General features: G+C 51.0%; 1 protein-coding gene across 1 annotated transcript in view; it reads right to left on the bottom strand.

Annotated features, from left to right (window-relative positions):
• Window positions 1-202: 202 nt before the first annotated feature.
• The window catches only part of Ramp1 (receptor activity modifying protein 1), a 52075-nt gene continuing 39223 nt past the window's right edge, over window positions 203-13054 (bottom strand). Inside the window, exon 3 of the mRNA XM_045147857.1 lies at window positions 203-822. Within this exon, the coding sequence (XP_045003792.1) occupies window positions 567-822 (256 nt within the window). The 3' untranslated portion in view covers window positions 203-566. The remainder of the gene's footprint in view (window positions 823-13054) is intronic.

The raw sequence follows: 13054 nt of genomic DNA, 5'->3' as shown, positions 1-13054 counted from the left end.
ACTCTATGGCACAAAGGCATTGGGATCAGGAGGGATCTCCTGAGTGCCTACACAGGACTCCTGACTGAGTATCATCCCCGTCAGAGGCCCCGCCAGGAAGCTCCTGGAGGAGACGGCGGAATCTTCAGGAGCCCTTTGTGCTGTTCCTGCCCATCTCCCAGCAACAGATTATTTCTACCCAGAAATCAGACCACTTCCCAAGTTCAATAACACCCTTTTAATCACAAACACATCTATATCTACAAACACATCTGTGGGGTAAACACATGTACAAACACATCTACAGAGTAAGCAGTGTGGGAAGCTAGAATGTCGACTGTGGTGACAAGCATGCCAGAGATCTGGACTTCCCAGAGGTGAGTAGTCATGCCCCTGCTTCCCTCCTAGGACCCCCACCTGCAGCCAGGGTGTGTCCAGCTTCATGCAGAGTCATGACTACTCCGGTCCTGTTAGCTCTTCTTGGTTAGAGCAAGGTGGGATGCAGGACCTGCCTGATCTGGCTCCTAATGCTGCCCAGCCAGGCCCATGCACCCCAGGCCTCCCCAGCTTCCCAGCGCCCAGTCCACCTACACGATGGTGTCCGCGCGCTTGCTCCTCCAGACCACCATCGCCGTCGCCACCACCGTCACCGTGATGGGGAGCATGATGAAAGGACAGAGGACGACGTTGGGGGGCTCTTGCACAGCTCTGCCGGAGATGGGGCAGTTTTTGAAGTAGTGGTGGTGGATGGAGATGAAGAATTTGTCCACCTCGGGGTTGGGCCAGAAGCAGCCTATCTTTCTGGCCACATGCTTGGTGCAGTCAGTGACCTCTCCGTAGCTCCTGTGGGTGCAAAAAGGGGCCATCAGGGGACTTGGCTGGGACCCAGCACTGTTCCCTCAGCAGCAAAGCCTCCTTGGCAGACCAGGCAGTGGCCCTGACTCTAGGAGGTGAGAATCCCGGATAGCTTGTGGGCACTACTAGATGCCCTGCAAACTCTCAGTCCTGCCATCAGAGGGTCGGGCACCAAGAACCCCGAACCCTTGTGCTGTGAGATAAGGGTTAGCTGGTGGGCTCTGTGTCCATTCATGATCCTGCTGTCATTAGTCTGTGTGGTGGTCTGATTCATGTGTCCCCCATAAACTTAATTGTTCTGGATGCTAGGTTCCCAGCTGATGGAGATTTGGGAATTAATGCCTCCTGGAGGGAGTGTATTCTTGGGGGTGGGCTTATGGGTGTTATAGCCAGTTTCCCTGTGCCAGTGTTTGGCACACTCTCTTGTTGCTATTGTCCACCTTATGTTGGCCAGTGGGTGATGTCCACTGTCTGCTCATGCCATCATTTTCCCCTGCCATTGTGGAGCTTCCCCTTGAGCCTGTAAGCCAAAATCAACCTCTTTTTCCCAGAAGCTGCTCTTGGTTGGGTGATTTCTGCCAGCAATGCGAACCTGACTGCAATAGTCTGCTAAAGTCCTTGCTGAGCAGGTCACCCATATGCTGTGGTGACAGTGGATCACTACGCTGCTCTCTGTCAGCCAGGTTCCCAGTAGGGGAAACAGAGGTTGTGGACCAGGACTTGAGGGTCCCTTCAGGAAGACCAGCTTATTCAGGCAAATTATCTGCAGTGCTGTGATCACGGTCCACCAAAGAGCCTTTTGGTTTCATGACCCCACTGTGACCCAGGATGCAGTTGATTGTCACAAGACAGTGGCAGGCTGCGATTTCCAGGGTGTGTGTGTGTGTGTGTGTGCGTGTGTGTTATATGTGTAAGTATGTGTGAGACCATGTGTGACCCAGAGAGACTGTTGTGACTGTGTGCTCCTGTGTCTGTGAGACTTTCTTTTGGTATGCATGTGACTCTGTGACCTGTGTGTGTGAGACCATGTTGTTCTCTATGAATGACTCTGTGTAGGGCTGAGCCTTGTCCTTTAACCACAGAGCTCCCAACCTACCCCAGAGCCTTTGCTACAAGTGCTTTTGTGCACACGTGTGGCCTCCACCAGCCGTCAGCCAGTCTGGAGGGGAGGGCCATGTGTGTTCTGCTGTGTGCTGCTTGTGACCGCATGGGCACGGTGGCCGGCTGAGCGAGGCAGATGGCACAGTATAGGAAGGGCACTATCCTTATTGGGATACCTCTGCCAGAGACAGGCACCCCAGCCCCAGATCTACCAAAATCAAGCTCACCCCAGCCTGGCTTCCAGCTCATCACTCCTGTCCCCAGGGCACTTGGCTCTGAGTCGTGGAGGCAGGGCTCCCCAGAGAAGCAATCAGGCTGAGGCTGCTTCTGGGCAGCCTGAGGCTGTGGCCTCCCTTTTAAACAAAGCAGAGCCATTCCCCAGTGAATCCTGCCCTCGAGGGCCTTTCCTGTTCACCTCCAGACTGAGATGTGGGAATCAAGTGCCCTTTCGGAGGGGAGGAAATGGATGCTTGGGGACAGTACTGGCTCCTTGTGAGACCAGTCATACTGACTCTGCATCCCCAACCCACACTACCCAGGCCTCTTACTTGATGGGTGGTCATGGGACTCAGGAAGGGGCCCTTACAAGGGGGCTGAGGGGGCGAGGGCTATTCTCAGGAAGTGATGGTGTCATGGGAGTCTCTGTAGCCCTCCATCATTTTCAACCTCTCCATGGTAACAGCTGACATTGCTAACATCCCTTAGATGCCCATGTGTGCCAAACACAGGAGCAGTGGATTCTGCACATGACCTCATTTGCTCTCAGATACTACATGACACGTTACCTTATAGGAGGGGACCAGAGCTGGGTGGGGGACTGGGATGTGAGAGCTCCAAGGGCTACAGGACCCTCTCACCTCCCACTCACCATCTGACTTCAGGAAGCACATCTGGTGTAGCTTGGACCCTCCTTGTCTGGGTACAAATCCCTTTCATTGGAGAATAAGGTCAAAGTGGGCATCAGCAAGCCATATAGCCAGCATTGGCCCTCAATATGCCCCAGCCCCATGGGGAGTACCCAAACTCCTGTAGGGAAAGCAAGTCCCCTTTGCCTCGATGCCATGCCCCCCGCCACTGCCACCAGTCCAAGTGTAGTGGCTGGCAGGCTGTGGTAGGTGCCCTGTCATCACACTACATTTACAAATCCAGAAAAACTATGCAGAGCCCCCTTGGTCACAGTCATCACAGTCTTGATGCCAATGCCCTGGAGTGCCACCAGTAAGCAGGTCTGAAAATTGGGCAATGTGGATGCATATGACTGAGCACGTGTCACGAGGCCAGGAGCAGGCGTAAGTCTTGTGGTCAGGGTGGGTGCCACATGTCTCCCACGAGAAACTTCTGTGAAAGGAAGGTGAGTGAGGCTGGGGGTGTGCCTCTCTGGCAGAGTGCTTGCCTCACACGCAGGAGGCCTGGGTTCATCCCCAGCATCTCAAAGAAAAAGAATGAAAAGGGTGAATTATTGCTGCTTCCGCCCAGGGTGGGAAGTACCACCGCTCCCTCTGAGTGACAAAAGTGCTGGAGAAACTCCAAAGTCACACGTACTGGGTTCTGGCAGAGAGCTGGCTGCAAAGCACCAGGCCAGCAGTGTTTCCAGAGGGAAGAGGACACGACCCAGAGGAAGGAGGGGACCGCTTACATGCAGGGGCCAAGCGTGGGCCCAAGAGCCTGCCGGAACGGCTGGGGCTCCGGCGCCCTGGCAAAGCGCTTTCCCATGAGAAAGGTTCTCCTGGGCACTGGTGAGAAGGGGGGAGGGCACTGATCAGGCACAGAGCACCAGGCACTTACCAAGTTCTCTCTGAGGGGGAGGAGGAGGAGGATGAAGAGGGGCAGAAGGAGGAGGGGTAGCAGCAGCAGCCAGCTTCCTGTGGCAGGCCTTGGATCCTGTACCACCTGGCCTGGGTCTCTTAGCATGAGGGTGGGAAGGAGTCTCTACTCCAGACCACCCCAGACGTGAGGCAGCATGCAACTGAAGACACAGGCTCACCTAAATGGAGGCTGGATGGGGCCACAGGCCCCTGCCTTTTCCCCTTTCCCATTGGGACACTCTGGCATATAGAACAGCAGGTAGTGACGGTCTGTGCCGGGGCTCAAGCACAAGCAGGAAGGGGATGACTGAAGGAGGACTGTCCTGCACTGTTCAAGTCCCTATCCTGAGCATGGCCAATGGCAGCCCATCTCCAGAAGGCCCTGAAGGTAACCATAGCAACCACACATTCTGAGCCAGCTCTACTCCTGATGAGACTGGCTGGAGACCCACACAAGCAGATAGTCCATTTCCACATGAAACGCTGTTTACCTTGGTCTCTCCTTTTCCACACAAGGGTGTACAGCACTCGGGAGTTACGGAGCTTTTGGTTTGACAGCGAGAATAACAAAAAGAGGCAACCTAGGCTGTAGCTATCAGACAGGGCTGTGGTCTGTCACCCAAAGGCCCACGTATGGGAGACCTGTCCCTAGTGTGGCAGTATTGGGAGCTGGTACTGATCTCTGGGAGGGGATCCTGGTGGGATGTTCTTAGGTCAGGAACTAGAGCAGCTGTGAGAGCCTAAGCCCCTCCCACCAGCCTCTGGCTTCCTGTCTGGCAGTGAGGTCTCCTAGTCCTCATTTTACTAAACCATAGCCATTTGCCATGAGTTGCATCATGGCCTCAGACACTGTGGGCTAAACAACCCTCTTTTCAGACTGGAGAGATGGTCTAGTGGTTAAGGCACTTGCCTGCAAAGCCTAAGGACCTGGGTTCGATTCCCCAGTACCTATATTAAACCAAATGCATTAGGTAGCACATGTGGCTGGCATTCGTTTGCAGTGGCTGGAGATCCTGGTGTGCCCATTCCCTCTCTCCTCTCCCTTTCTCTCTCATAAATAAATTAAATAAAAAATCCTCTTTTCTTCCTAAGTAAAGTATCTTGTTTTATGTGTGCTACATAGGCACACATAAAACAAGGCAAGGTGGATTAACACAGGCAAGAACTTTTTTATTTTGTGTGTGTATACTCACGTGCAAGTACACACCTGCATATGGGTGCATGTGCGTATACGTGTATGTGCGTGTGGAGAACAGAAGACAACCTTGGTGTCTTTCCTGAGGCACCATTCACCTTTTTTGAGACGGGGTCAATCACTGCCCTGGAGCTCACTAATTAGAGTAGACTAGCTGACCAGTGAACCTCAGGGATCCTCCAGTCTCTGTCCCCCAGTGCTGGGATTATGGATGTGTGACACCATGCCCAGCATTTTATGTGGGTTCTGGGGCTCAAACTCAGGTTCTTGTGCTTGCATAGCAAACACTTTAACAACTGAGCCATCTGCCTGCAGCACTCTAGCAAGGATTTGAAAATAATCAGTATGATAAAAGGTCTAGAGAGAGAGACAGATACTATGTATGAAGAGATGGAGAATTTTGGCAGAAATGGAAAGAGCTAGAATGTCTAAAGTTCTAGGTGTGGTGGTACAGGCCTGTAATGTCCAGAAGGTCTAGGTGTGGTGGCACAGACCTGTAATCCCAGCCCTCAGGAGAACTGTGACTCTGAGGCTGGCTTAGGTTACACAGTGAGGCACCATTTTAAATAAGAAAGAAGAGGAAGAGAAGGGGAAAGGAGGAGGAGGAAGGGGAGTCAGGAAGAACGACTGGGCTGCTTATCAGCAGACTGCACTGCCGGGGAAGGAGGAGAGCAGGTGAAGGACAGGACGCACGGCTGTGTGGGGGACCCTGTCAGAGCATGGCAGCGCTGTGGTAACATAACACTGCCACACACACGGCAATCACGCCGCTTCTCTCCCAATTCAGTCCCAGAGCTGGGAAGGGAGCAGAGCAGAGCAAGTGTCTGTGAGACAATGGTTGAGACTTTCCGTAAACTAAAGAAAGACATAAAATCACAAATCCAAGACTTCAGAGAGGCCTACATAAGACAAACACCCCAAAGCAAGAGCCACAAAGAACCACGTGCATATGGAAGCCAAACTGCTGAAAACAGAGAAAGAGCAAAGCCTTGAAGTCCTGTCAGACATGCAGGCCACAGGCGACTTCTCACAGAAGTGAGACAAGCCAGAAGATATCTCGAAGGAACAGGGCTGAAGGAGTCACAGCCCAGGAGCCCAGGGTCCTGGTAGTCACCCCTCACTGCTGGAGTCAAGCACCTGACCAGCAGCAGCTGAGGGGAGGGAAAGATTGATTTTGGCTCACAGTCTCGAGGGGAAGCTCCATGACGGCTGGGGACAGCATGGCGTAAGCAGAGGCTGGACAACACTTCTGCCATGAGCAGCAGGAGAGTGAGCTGAGCTCTGACAAGGGGGAGCTGATTATGACACCCCTAAGCCTGCCCAAACAACACACCGCCTCTAGCAAGACTCCATCCCCCAAATGCCAGCTGAGGGTCAAGTATATAAAACACGTCAACTTATGGGGGACATCTGAATACAGGGATGAAAGTAAGCCAGCAGACCTATGCTACGAGGAAGGTTAAAGAAAGTTCTTCAGTCAAAAGAATATACTAGGAAGGGTTTGAATTCACACAAAAGTGAAAACCAGGCGGGCATGGTGGCACACGCCTTTAATCCCAGCACTCGGGAGGCAGAGGTAGGAGGATTGTTGGGCACTGCCAGACACAGGCTGGAGCCTTCGGGAGAAGGAGCTCACCATGAATTTGAGGCCACCCTTAGAATACAGAGTGAATTCCAGGTCAGCCTGAGCTAGAGTGAGACCCTACCTCAAAAAAAAAAACAAAACAAAAACAACAACAAAAAAGAGTGAAAACCCACAAATTGTATGAAATTGAATGAAAGATGCTTTTTCTTAATCAATGAAAGTGTGTAAATAGCACAAAAGCCACACATTACTAATGAGGAGATCCTCAGAGTATCTAATTGGCCCTGAGGGGAAAGTGGGGCCTCACAGCATCAAAGAAGCCCCCCACCCAGCCTGTCATGTAGCCTCTAAATCACTAAGCCACCCTTGCTGCCCCAGCTGCCTTGAGGTCACTGCCCACCCTGCCCGGGGCAGAGGCCTCATGGATGAGACACAGGGAGGAAGAGGGTGATGGACAGCAGAGGGTGAGTGGCCTGCTCCCAAAGCTCACTGGCACTGCAATCTTCCCAAGAAAGCAAGGACTCATGCCTCAGTTAGAAAACAGAAGGGGGAAGCCAAAGAGATGGCTTAGTGGTTAAGGCACTTGCCTGCCAAGCTTAAGGACCCAGGTTTGATTCACCAGAATCCACCCAAGCCAGATGCCCAAGGTGGTACATACGTCTGGAGTTCATTTTCTATGGCTAGAGGCCCTGGTGCTCCCTTTCTCTCTCTCTCTCTCATAAACAAATAATAATAATAACAACATAAGTTGGAAAAGCCACAGGAAGTTGGAACAGGCTAGCTCTCATCATGATGAAAAACCATGTTAATGCATGTCAAGTACTTCACACACAGCAGGCATCAAATATGTCAGCTCTTGAAGCTGAAAATCAAAGTCCATCCTTGGAGCTGCTGTTGGTCAACTGTGGGGCTCTGTCCTGCCCCCACCCACTGTTTTGGTGACGGATGACCCTAAACACTGTCTTCTGTGACCTGAGGAGCACAGCTGGATGTCTTTGGCAGGAGGTGCCTTCTGTGGTCTAGCTGACCAGGACAAGAAGGAGCTCCTGACTCTGGAAGCCAGGTTACCACAGACTCCACTCCCAGGCCAGGCGAGGGTGAGCTTGTGGCCAGCTGTTCTTGGACCAAGTACTCTCCTTGATAGGTTATCCTTCTAGATTGGAGCCGCTGTGTCTAAAAATACCTCTAGTGTGCGGATGGCTGCCCATTTCATCCTGTTTATTTATACAGAAGCGACAGCTGACGCTCTCAGAAGCTGCCACGCATTCACCGTCAGCAAGGAGATAGAAGAACTCCCCTCGGAGGCTGGCGTCCTGCTGGAGGAACACGGTGCTGACTGAAGGACCCAAAATAGTCATGAAGAATGCTCTGGCTTTAACGCCCTCGTTTTCAGTTCTCATGTAACTGAATAATTATCCTTTTATGGCGAGGACTTGCTATTCTGGGCCCTTAGCAAACTCGGCTTGGAATGTTCCAGAGTACCATGATGGGAGTTTCCCAGATCTCCTGGGCCCAAGTTATGGCTCTGGACCCCATGGCACTTGTTGACTCCTTGACAAGAAAGGGTGCTCACTGATGCCCACAATGAGTCCCCTCCTCTGGGAACACACTGAGGTTGTGGTCTCTCTGCTGGCTCCGGCTGTCCTTCCTGTGGAGTGCCAGGCCTGGGCCCAAGGCTCAGCTCCAGCTCTTATCTGAAGGGACCGGGGACCTCAGCAGACCTGTTCATGCCTTGGTCTTCTCACCCCGAAATACGGACACAGCCTCACCCCCAAGCGACTGGGCAGGTCTAACTAAGAGAGGTCGAGGGCCTGGCAGAGTGGGTGCTGGGTCTCCTCCTCCCTGGAGGCCACTCACACGATGCCTACGGATGTGCATTTCATTTCCTTTGATCTCTGGAGGAAGCCGTCAGGCAACCAGGGTCCGAATCCTCAGAAACCCTGAGGAGGAGCCACGTGGGTTTTGACTCACTGCTCCTGTGCCAGCGTCTGCCTCCTGACCTCTCCCCGCAGCCCTGCCTGGGGCGGTGGGTGGTGGGGAATGGTATTCTGTCCTCGGGCACCCTGGCAGTCAGAGCAGGAGACCCAGCTGACCCACCTGGGGCTGACCTGAGCAGCCTGGCAGGGTGCCAGCTGACACGTCACTTGGGTGGGGCGGGAGTACGAGTGCCCAGCAGAGAGGCCCTGTGGGGTGGTTGGAAACATATACAATTAATGAACATCTGAAGGAAGCTTAGCCTCACTTGTGTGGAAAACCAGCCACCAACCAACCCAGACAACATGGTGAACCGAATCCCAACACTAAAGGGCTGAGGCAAGAGGATCGCAAGTTCAAGGCAAGTCTAGACTCCATAGGGAGACCCTATGTTTATAAAAAGGCTTATTTAGGAAAAAAAAAAAATGAGACCTGCCCATGCAGGTGTGGGTCTGGTAAAACCTGGTACTCGGGAACTGCGGAGGTGGCCCAGCAGGTACAAGAATGTTTGTTGCACAAGCACAAGAGCCTGTGCGGACACGCGACCCGAGCTGCTGGGTGTGAGCACACGTGGCCCTCAGCCTAGTCTCGCGTGCATCAGAGAGGGACGGGCGCTTGTGAGAAGAGAGCTCTGGGTTCAGAGGAGAGACTTGTTCTCAAGGATCTATGCAGGTAAGGGATGAAAGGGGACACCTGACATTCTCTTCTGGCTTCTCTGAGTGTATGTGGGGAATACGCATCCATGCACATGTCTGCACACACACATGCATACACCACACACATATCCAGACACATGCATAACAGCAAAAGTGGCACTTGTATCATTACCAGTGGGAGAGAAATGACACACTTTCTCTGTAAAGCTGCGTGGCATCAGGTATTAAGAACCACATCATGGACGCACTTTGACCCAATGACTCAATTTCTGGAAATTACCCTTAGTTAAAAATTGGAATGTGGGGGCTGGAGAGATGACTTAGCAGTTAAGCGCTTGCCTGTGAAGCCTAAGGACCCCGGTTCGAGGCTCGGTTCCCCAGGTCCCACGTTAGCCAGATGCACAAGGGGGCGCATGCGTCTGGAGTTCGTTTGCAGAGGCTGGAAGCCCTGATGCGCCCATTCTCTCTCTCTCCCTCTATCTGTCTTTCTCTCTGTGTCTGTTGCTCTCAAATAAATAAATAAATAAAAATTTTTTAAAAAATTGGAATGTGGGGGCTGGGGAAATGGCTTAGTGTGGTTAAGGCCTGATTCCCCAGAGCCCATGTTAACCAGATGCACAAGGGGGCGCATGCATCTGGAGTTTATTTGCACTGGCTGGAGGCCCTGGCACGCCCATTCTCTCTTTCTCTCTGCCTCTTCCTGTTCCTCTCTCTCAAATAAAGAAATAAATAAAAGATTTTTAAAAATTGGGGGCTGGGGAGATGGCTTAGCGGTTAAGGCGCTTGCCTACAAAGCCAAACAAGCTGGGTTCAGTTCCCCAGTCCCCACGTAAAGCCAGATCCACAAAGTGGCACATGCATCTGGAATTCATTTGCAGTGTTTGGAGGCCCTGGTTCACCCATGCTCTCTCTCTCTCTGTGTCTCTAGCTGTCTGCTTGCAAATAAGTAAATAAGACATTTTTAAAAAAATTGTAAAGTAGACCAAGCATCTAAAAAAATGTTCTACGTCACTAGTCATCAGGGAAATGCAGATTAAAACTACATTGAGATTCCATCTCACTCCTGTCAGATTGGCCACCATCATGAAAACAAATGATCATAAATGTTGGCAGGGATGTGGAAAAAAAGGAGCCCTTCTACACTGCTGGTGGGAATGCAATCTGGTCCAGCCATTGTGGAAAACAGTGTGGAGGTTCCTAAAACAGCTAAAGATTGATCTACCCTATGACCCAGCTATAGCACTCCTAGGCATATATCCAAAGGACTCATCTCATTTCCTTAGAGGTACGTGCTCAACCATGTTTATTGCTGCTCAATCTATAATAGCTGGGAAATGGAACCAGCCTAGATGTCCCTCAACAGATGAGTAGATAATGAAGATGTGGCACATTTATACAATGGAGTTCTACTCAGTGGTAAAGAAAAATGAAGTTATGAAATTTTCAGAAAAATGGATGGACCTGGAAAGTATTATACTAAGTGAGGTAACCCAGGCCCAGAAAGCCAGGCGCCACATGTTCTCTCTCATATGTGGATCCTAGCTACAGATGATTGGGCTTCTGCGTGAGAAGGAAAATACTTGGTAGCAGAGGCCAGTAAGGTAAAAAGGAGACATAAAGGGTAGAGAAAGGAAGGGAAGAGGATACTTAATAGGTTGATATTGTATATATGCAATTACAATGATTGTAATGGGGAGTGTGGTGGTTTGATTCAGGTGTCCCCCATAAACTTAGGTGTTCTGAATGCTAGGGTCCCAGCTGATGGAGATTTGGGAATTAACGCCTCCTGGAGGGAGTGTATCATTGGGGGCCGGCTTATGGGTATTAAAGCCAGTTTCCCCTTGCCAGTGTTTGGCACACCCTCCTGATGCTGTGATTCATCTTCTGTTGGCCAGGGGGTGATGTCCACCCTCTGCTCATGCCATCGTTTTCCCCTGCCATTGTGGAGCTTCCCCTCGAGCCTGTAAGCCAAATAAACCTCTTTTTCCCAGAAGCTGCTCTTGGTTGGGTGATTTCTGCCAGCAATGCGAATCGGACTGCAACAGTAAAGTGGTACCGGGAGTGGGGTTGCTGCTAGACACCTGACTGTGTGGCTTCGGCCTTTTGGAGCTGATTTTCAAGAGGACTGTGGAAGGAGTTGAAACCTTGGCCTAAGAGATGCCTTGCAGTGCTGTAAGTACAGCTTAAAGGACTATTCTGGTCTGAGCTACAAGACCTGAATGCAGTAAGAACTATGGACTGTGAGGTTTGGCTTATGAGGGTGAGAAAGAGCTTTGCCTGGACTGGGCTAGCAGTGTATGAGAAACTTGCTCTTGTGCCCATGTCCTGAGAAGTTGTGCAGGGTTGCTTTGCGTAGAAATGAACTGGTGTGTGCAGAGGGATATGGCACAGAAAGGAAAATCTTTGGGTGAACTGCTGCCCATTCAGCTGCAACTGAGAGATTACAACCTTTGAGACTGGGCTAGCTGACCTGTGCTGGGGCAACAAGAAGAATGTCAACTCTTTTGAAGGGGTCTGAGTGCTCAAGGAGTGTCCTGTTCTTCAAAGTCTGCTTTATTCCCCCCTGGATTAACAAATTGGCACCCTACCTGGTATTGTGGAGTATAAGAAATGCTGGAAAGAGGGTCATTGAGTTTGCAACACGGTCTTGTGTTTTGGAAATGGCCATGGGCAGTGTGAAGCGGGTTTGCTGGTTGCCTGCATAGAGACCCCATGGGGCCATGAGGATGAACCGTGGCTTGCAGTGGAGACCCAGTGGAGATGCCGGGACCATGAGATGGCTGCCGAGGAGCTGCCGGCCCCAATGAAGTTTCCCAGGACTGTGAGTAGCCTAGCTGGAGGGGCAGAACTGGAATGCCAGAGACTTGTTGCTGGTTAGAATTATTGGACTTGAAGATTTGTCACTGGTTTGAGTTGCTGGACTTGAAGCTACAGAGTTTGATATTTGCCCTGGTTGTTTTAAATCTTGTATTGGTTGAATGTTTCTTTGCTATGCCCAATGTCATCTATTTCAGTGTGAATATTTATTCTGTGCCATTCTGGGTTTTTTGAGGTTATATTTTGGTATTATGGCTCAGTTAAAAGATCTTGAACTATGGGGATGTATGAACATCATTGAGATTGATAAAAACTATGGGGACTTTTAAAGTCAGACTGAATGCATTGTATTTTACATCATGTATGGATATCAGTTTATGGGGGCCAGGGGCGGAATGTGGTGGTTTGATTCAGGTGTCCCCCATAAACTTAGGTGTTCTGAATGCTAGGGTCCCAGCTGATGGAGATTTGGGAATTAATGCCTCCTGGAGGGAGTGTATCACTGGGGGCCGGCTTATGGGTATTAAAGCCAGTTTCCCCTTGCCAGTGTTTGGCACACCCTCCTGTTGCTGTGATCCATCTTCTGTTGGCCAGGGGGTGATGTCCACCCTCTGCTCATGCCATCGTTTTCCCCTGCCATCGTGGAGCTTCCCCTCGAGCCTGTAAGCCAAATAAACCTCTTTTTCCCAGAAGCTGCTCTTGGTTGGGTGATTTCTACCAGCAATGCGAATCGGACTGCAACAGGGAGGTAATATGATGAAGAATGGAATTTCAAATGGGAAAGTGTGGGGGTGGGGAGGGAGGGAATTACTATGGGATATATTTTATAATCATGGAAAATGTTAATAAAAATTAAAAAAAAAAAAAGAACAGAGGTCGGGCTAGAGAGATGGCTTAATGGTTAAGCGCTTGCCTATGAAGCCTAAGGACCCCAGTGTGAGTCTCGATTCCCTGGGACCCACATTAGCCAGATGCACAAGGGGCCGCACATGTCTGGAGTTTGTTTGCAGTGGCTGGAGGCCCTGGCGCGCCCATTCTCTCTCTATATATATATCTGCCTCTTTCTCTGTCACTTCCAAATAAATTC

Source organism: Jaculus jaculus, chromosome 4 (genome assembly GCF_020740685.1).
Source record: "Jaculus jaculus isolate mJacJac1 chromosome 4, mJacJac1.mat.Y.cur, whole genome shotgun sequence".
NCBI lineage: Eukaryota > Metazoa > Chordata > Mammalia > Rodentia > Dipodidae > Jaculus > Jaculus jaculus.
Note: the sequence above shows the minus strand (reverse complement) of the source record. Positions and strands in the feature narration are given on the sequence as shown.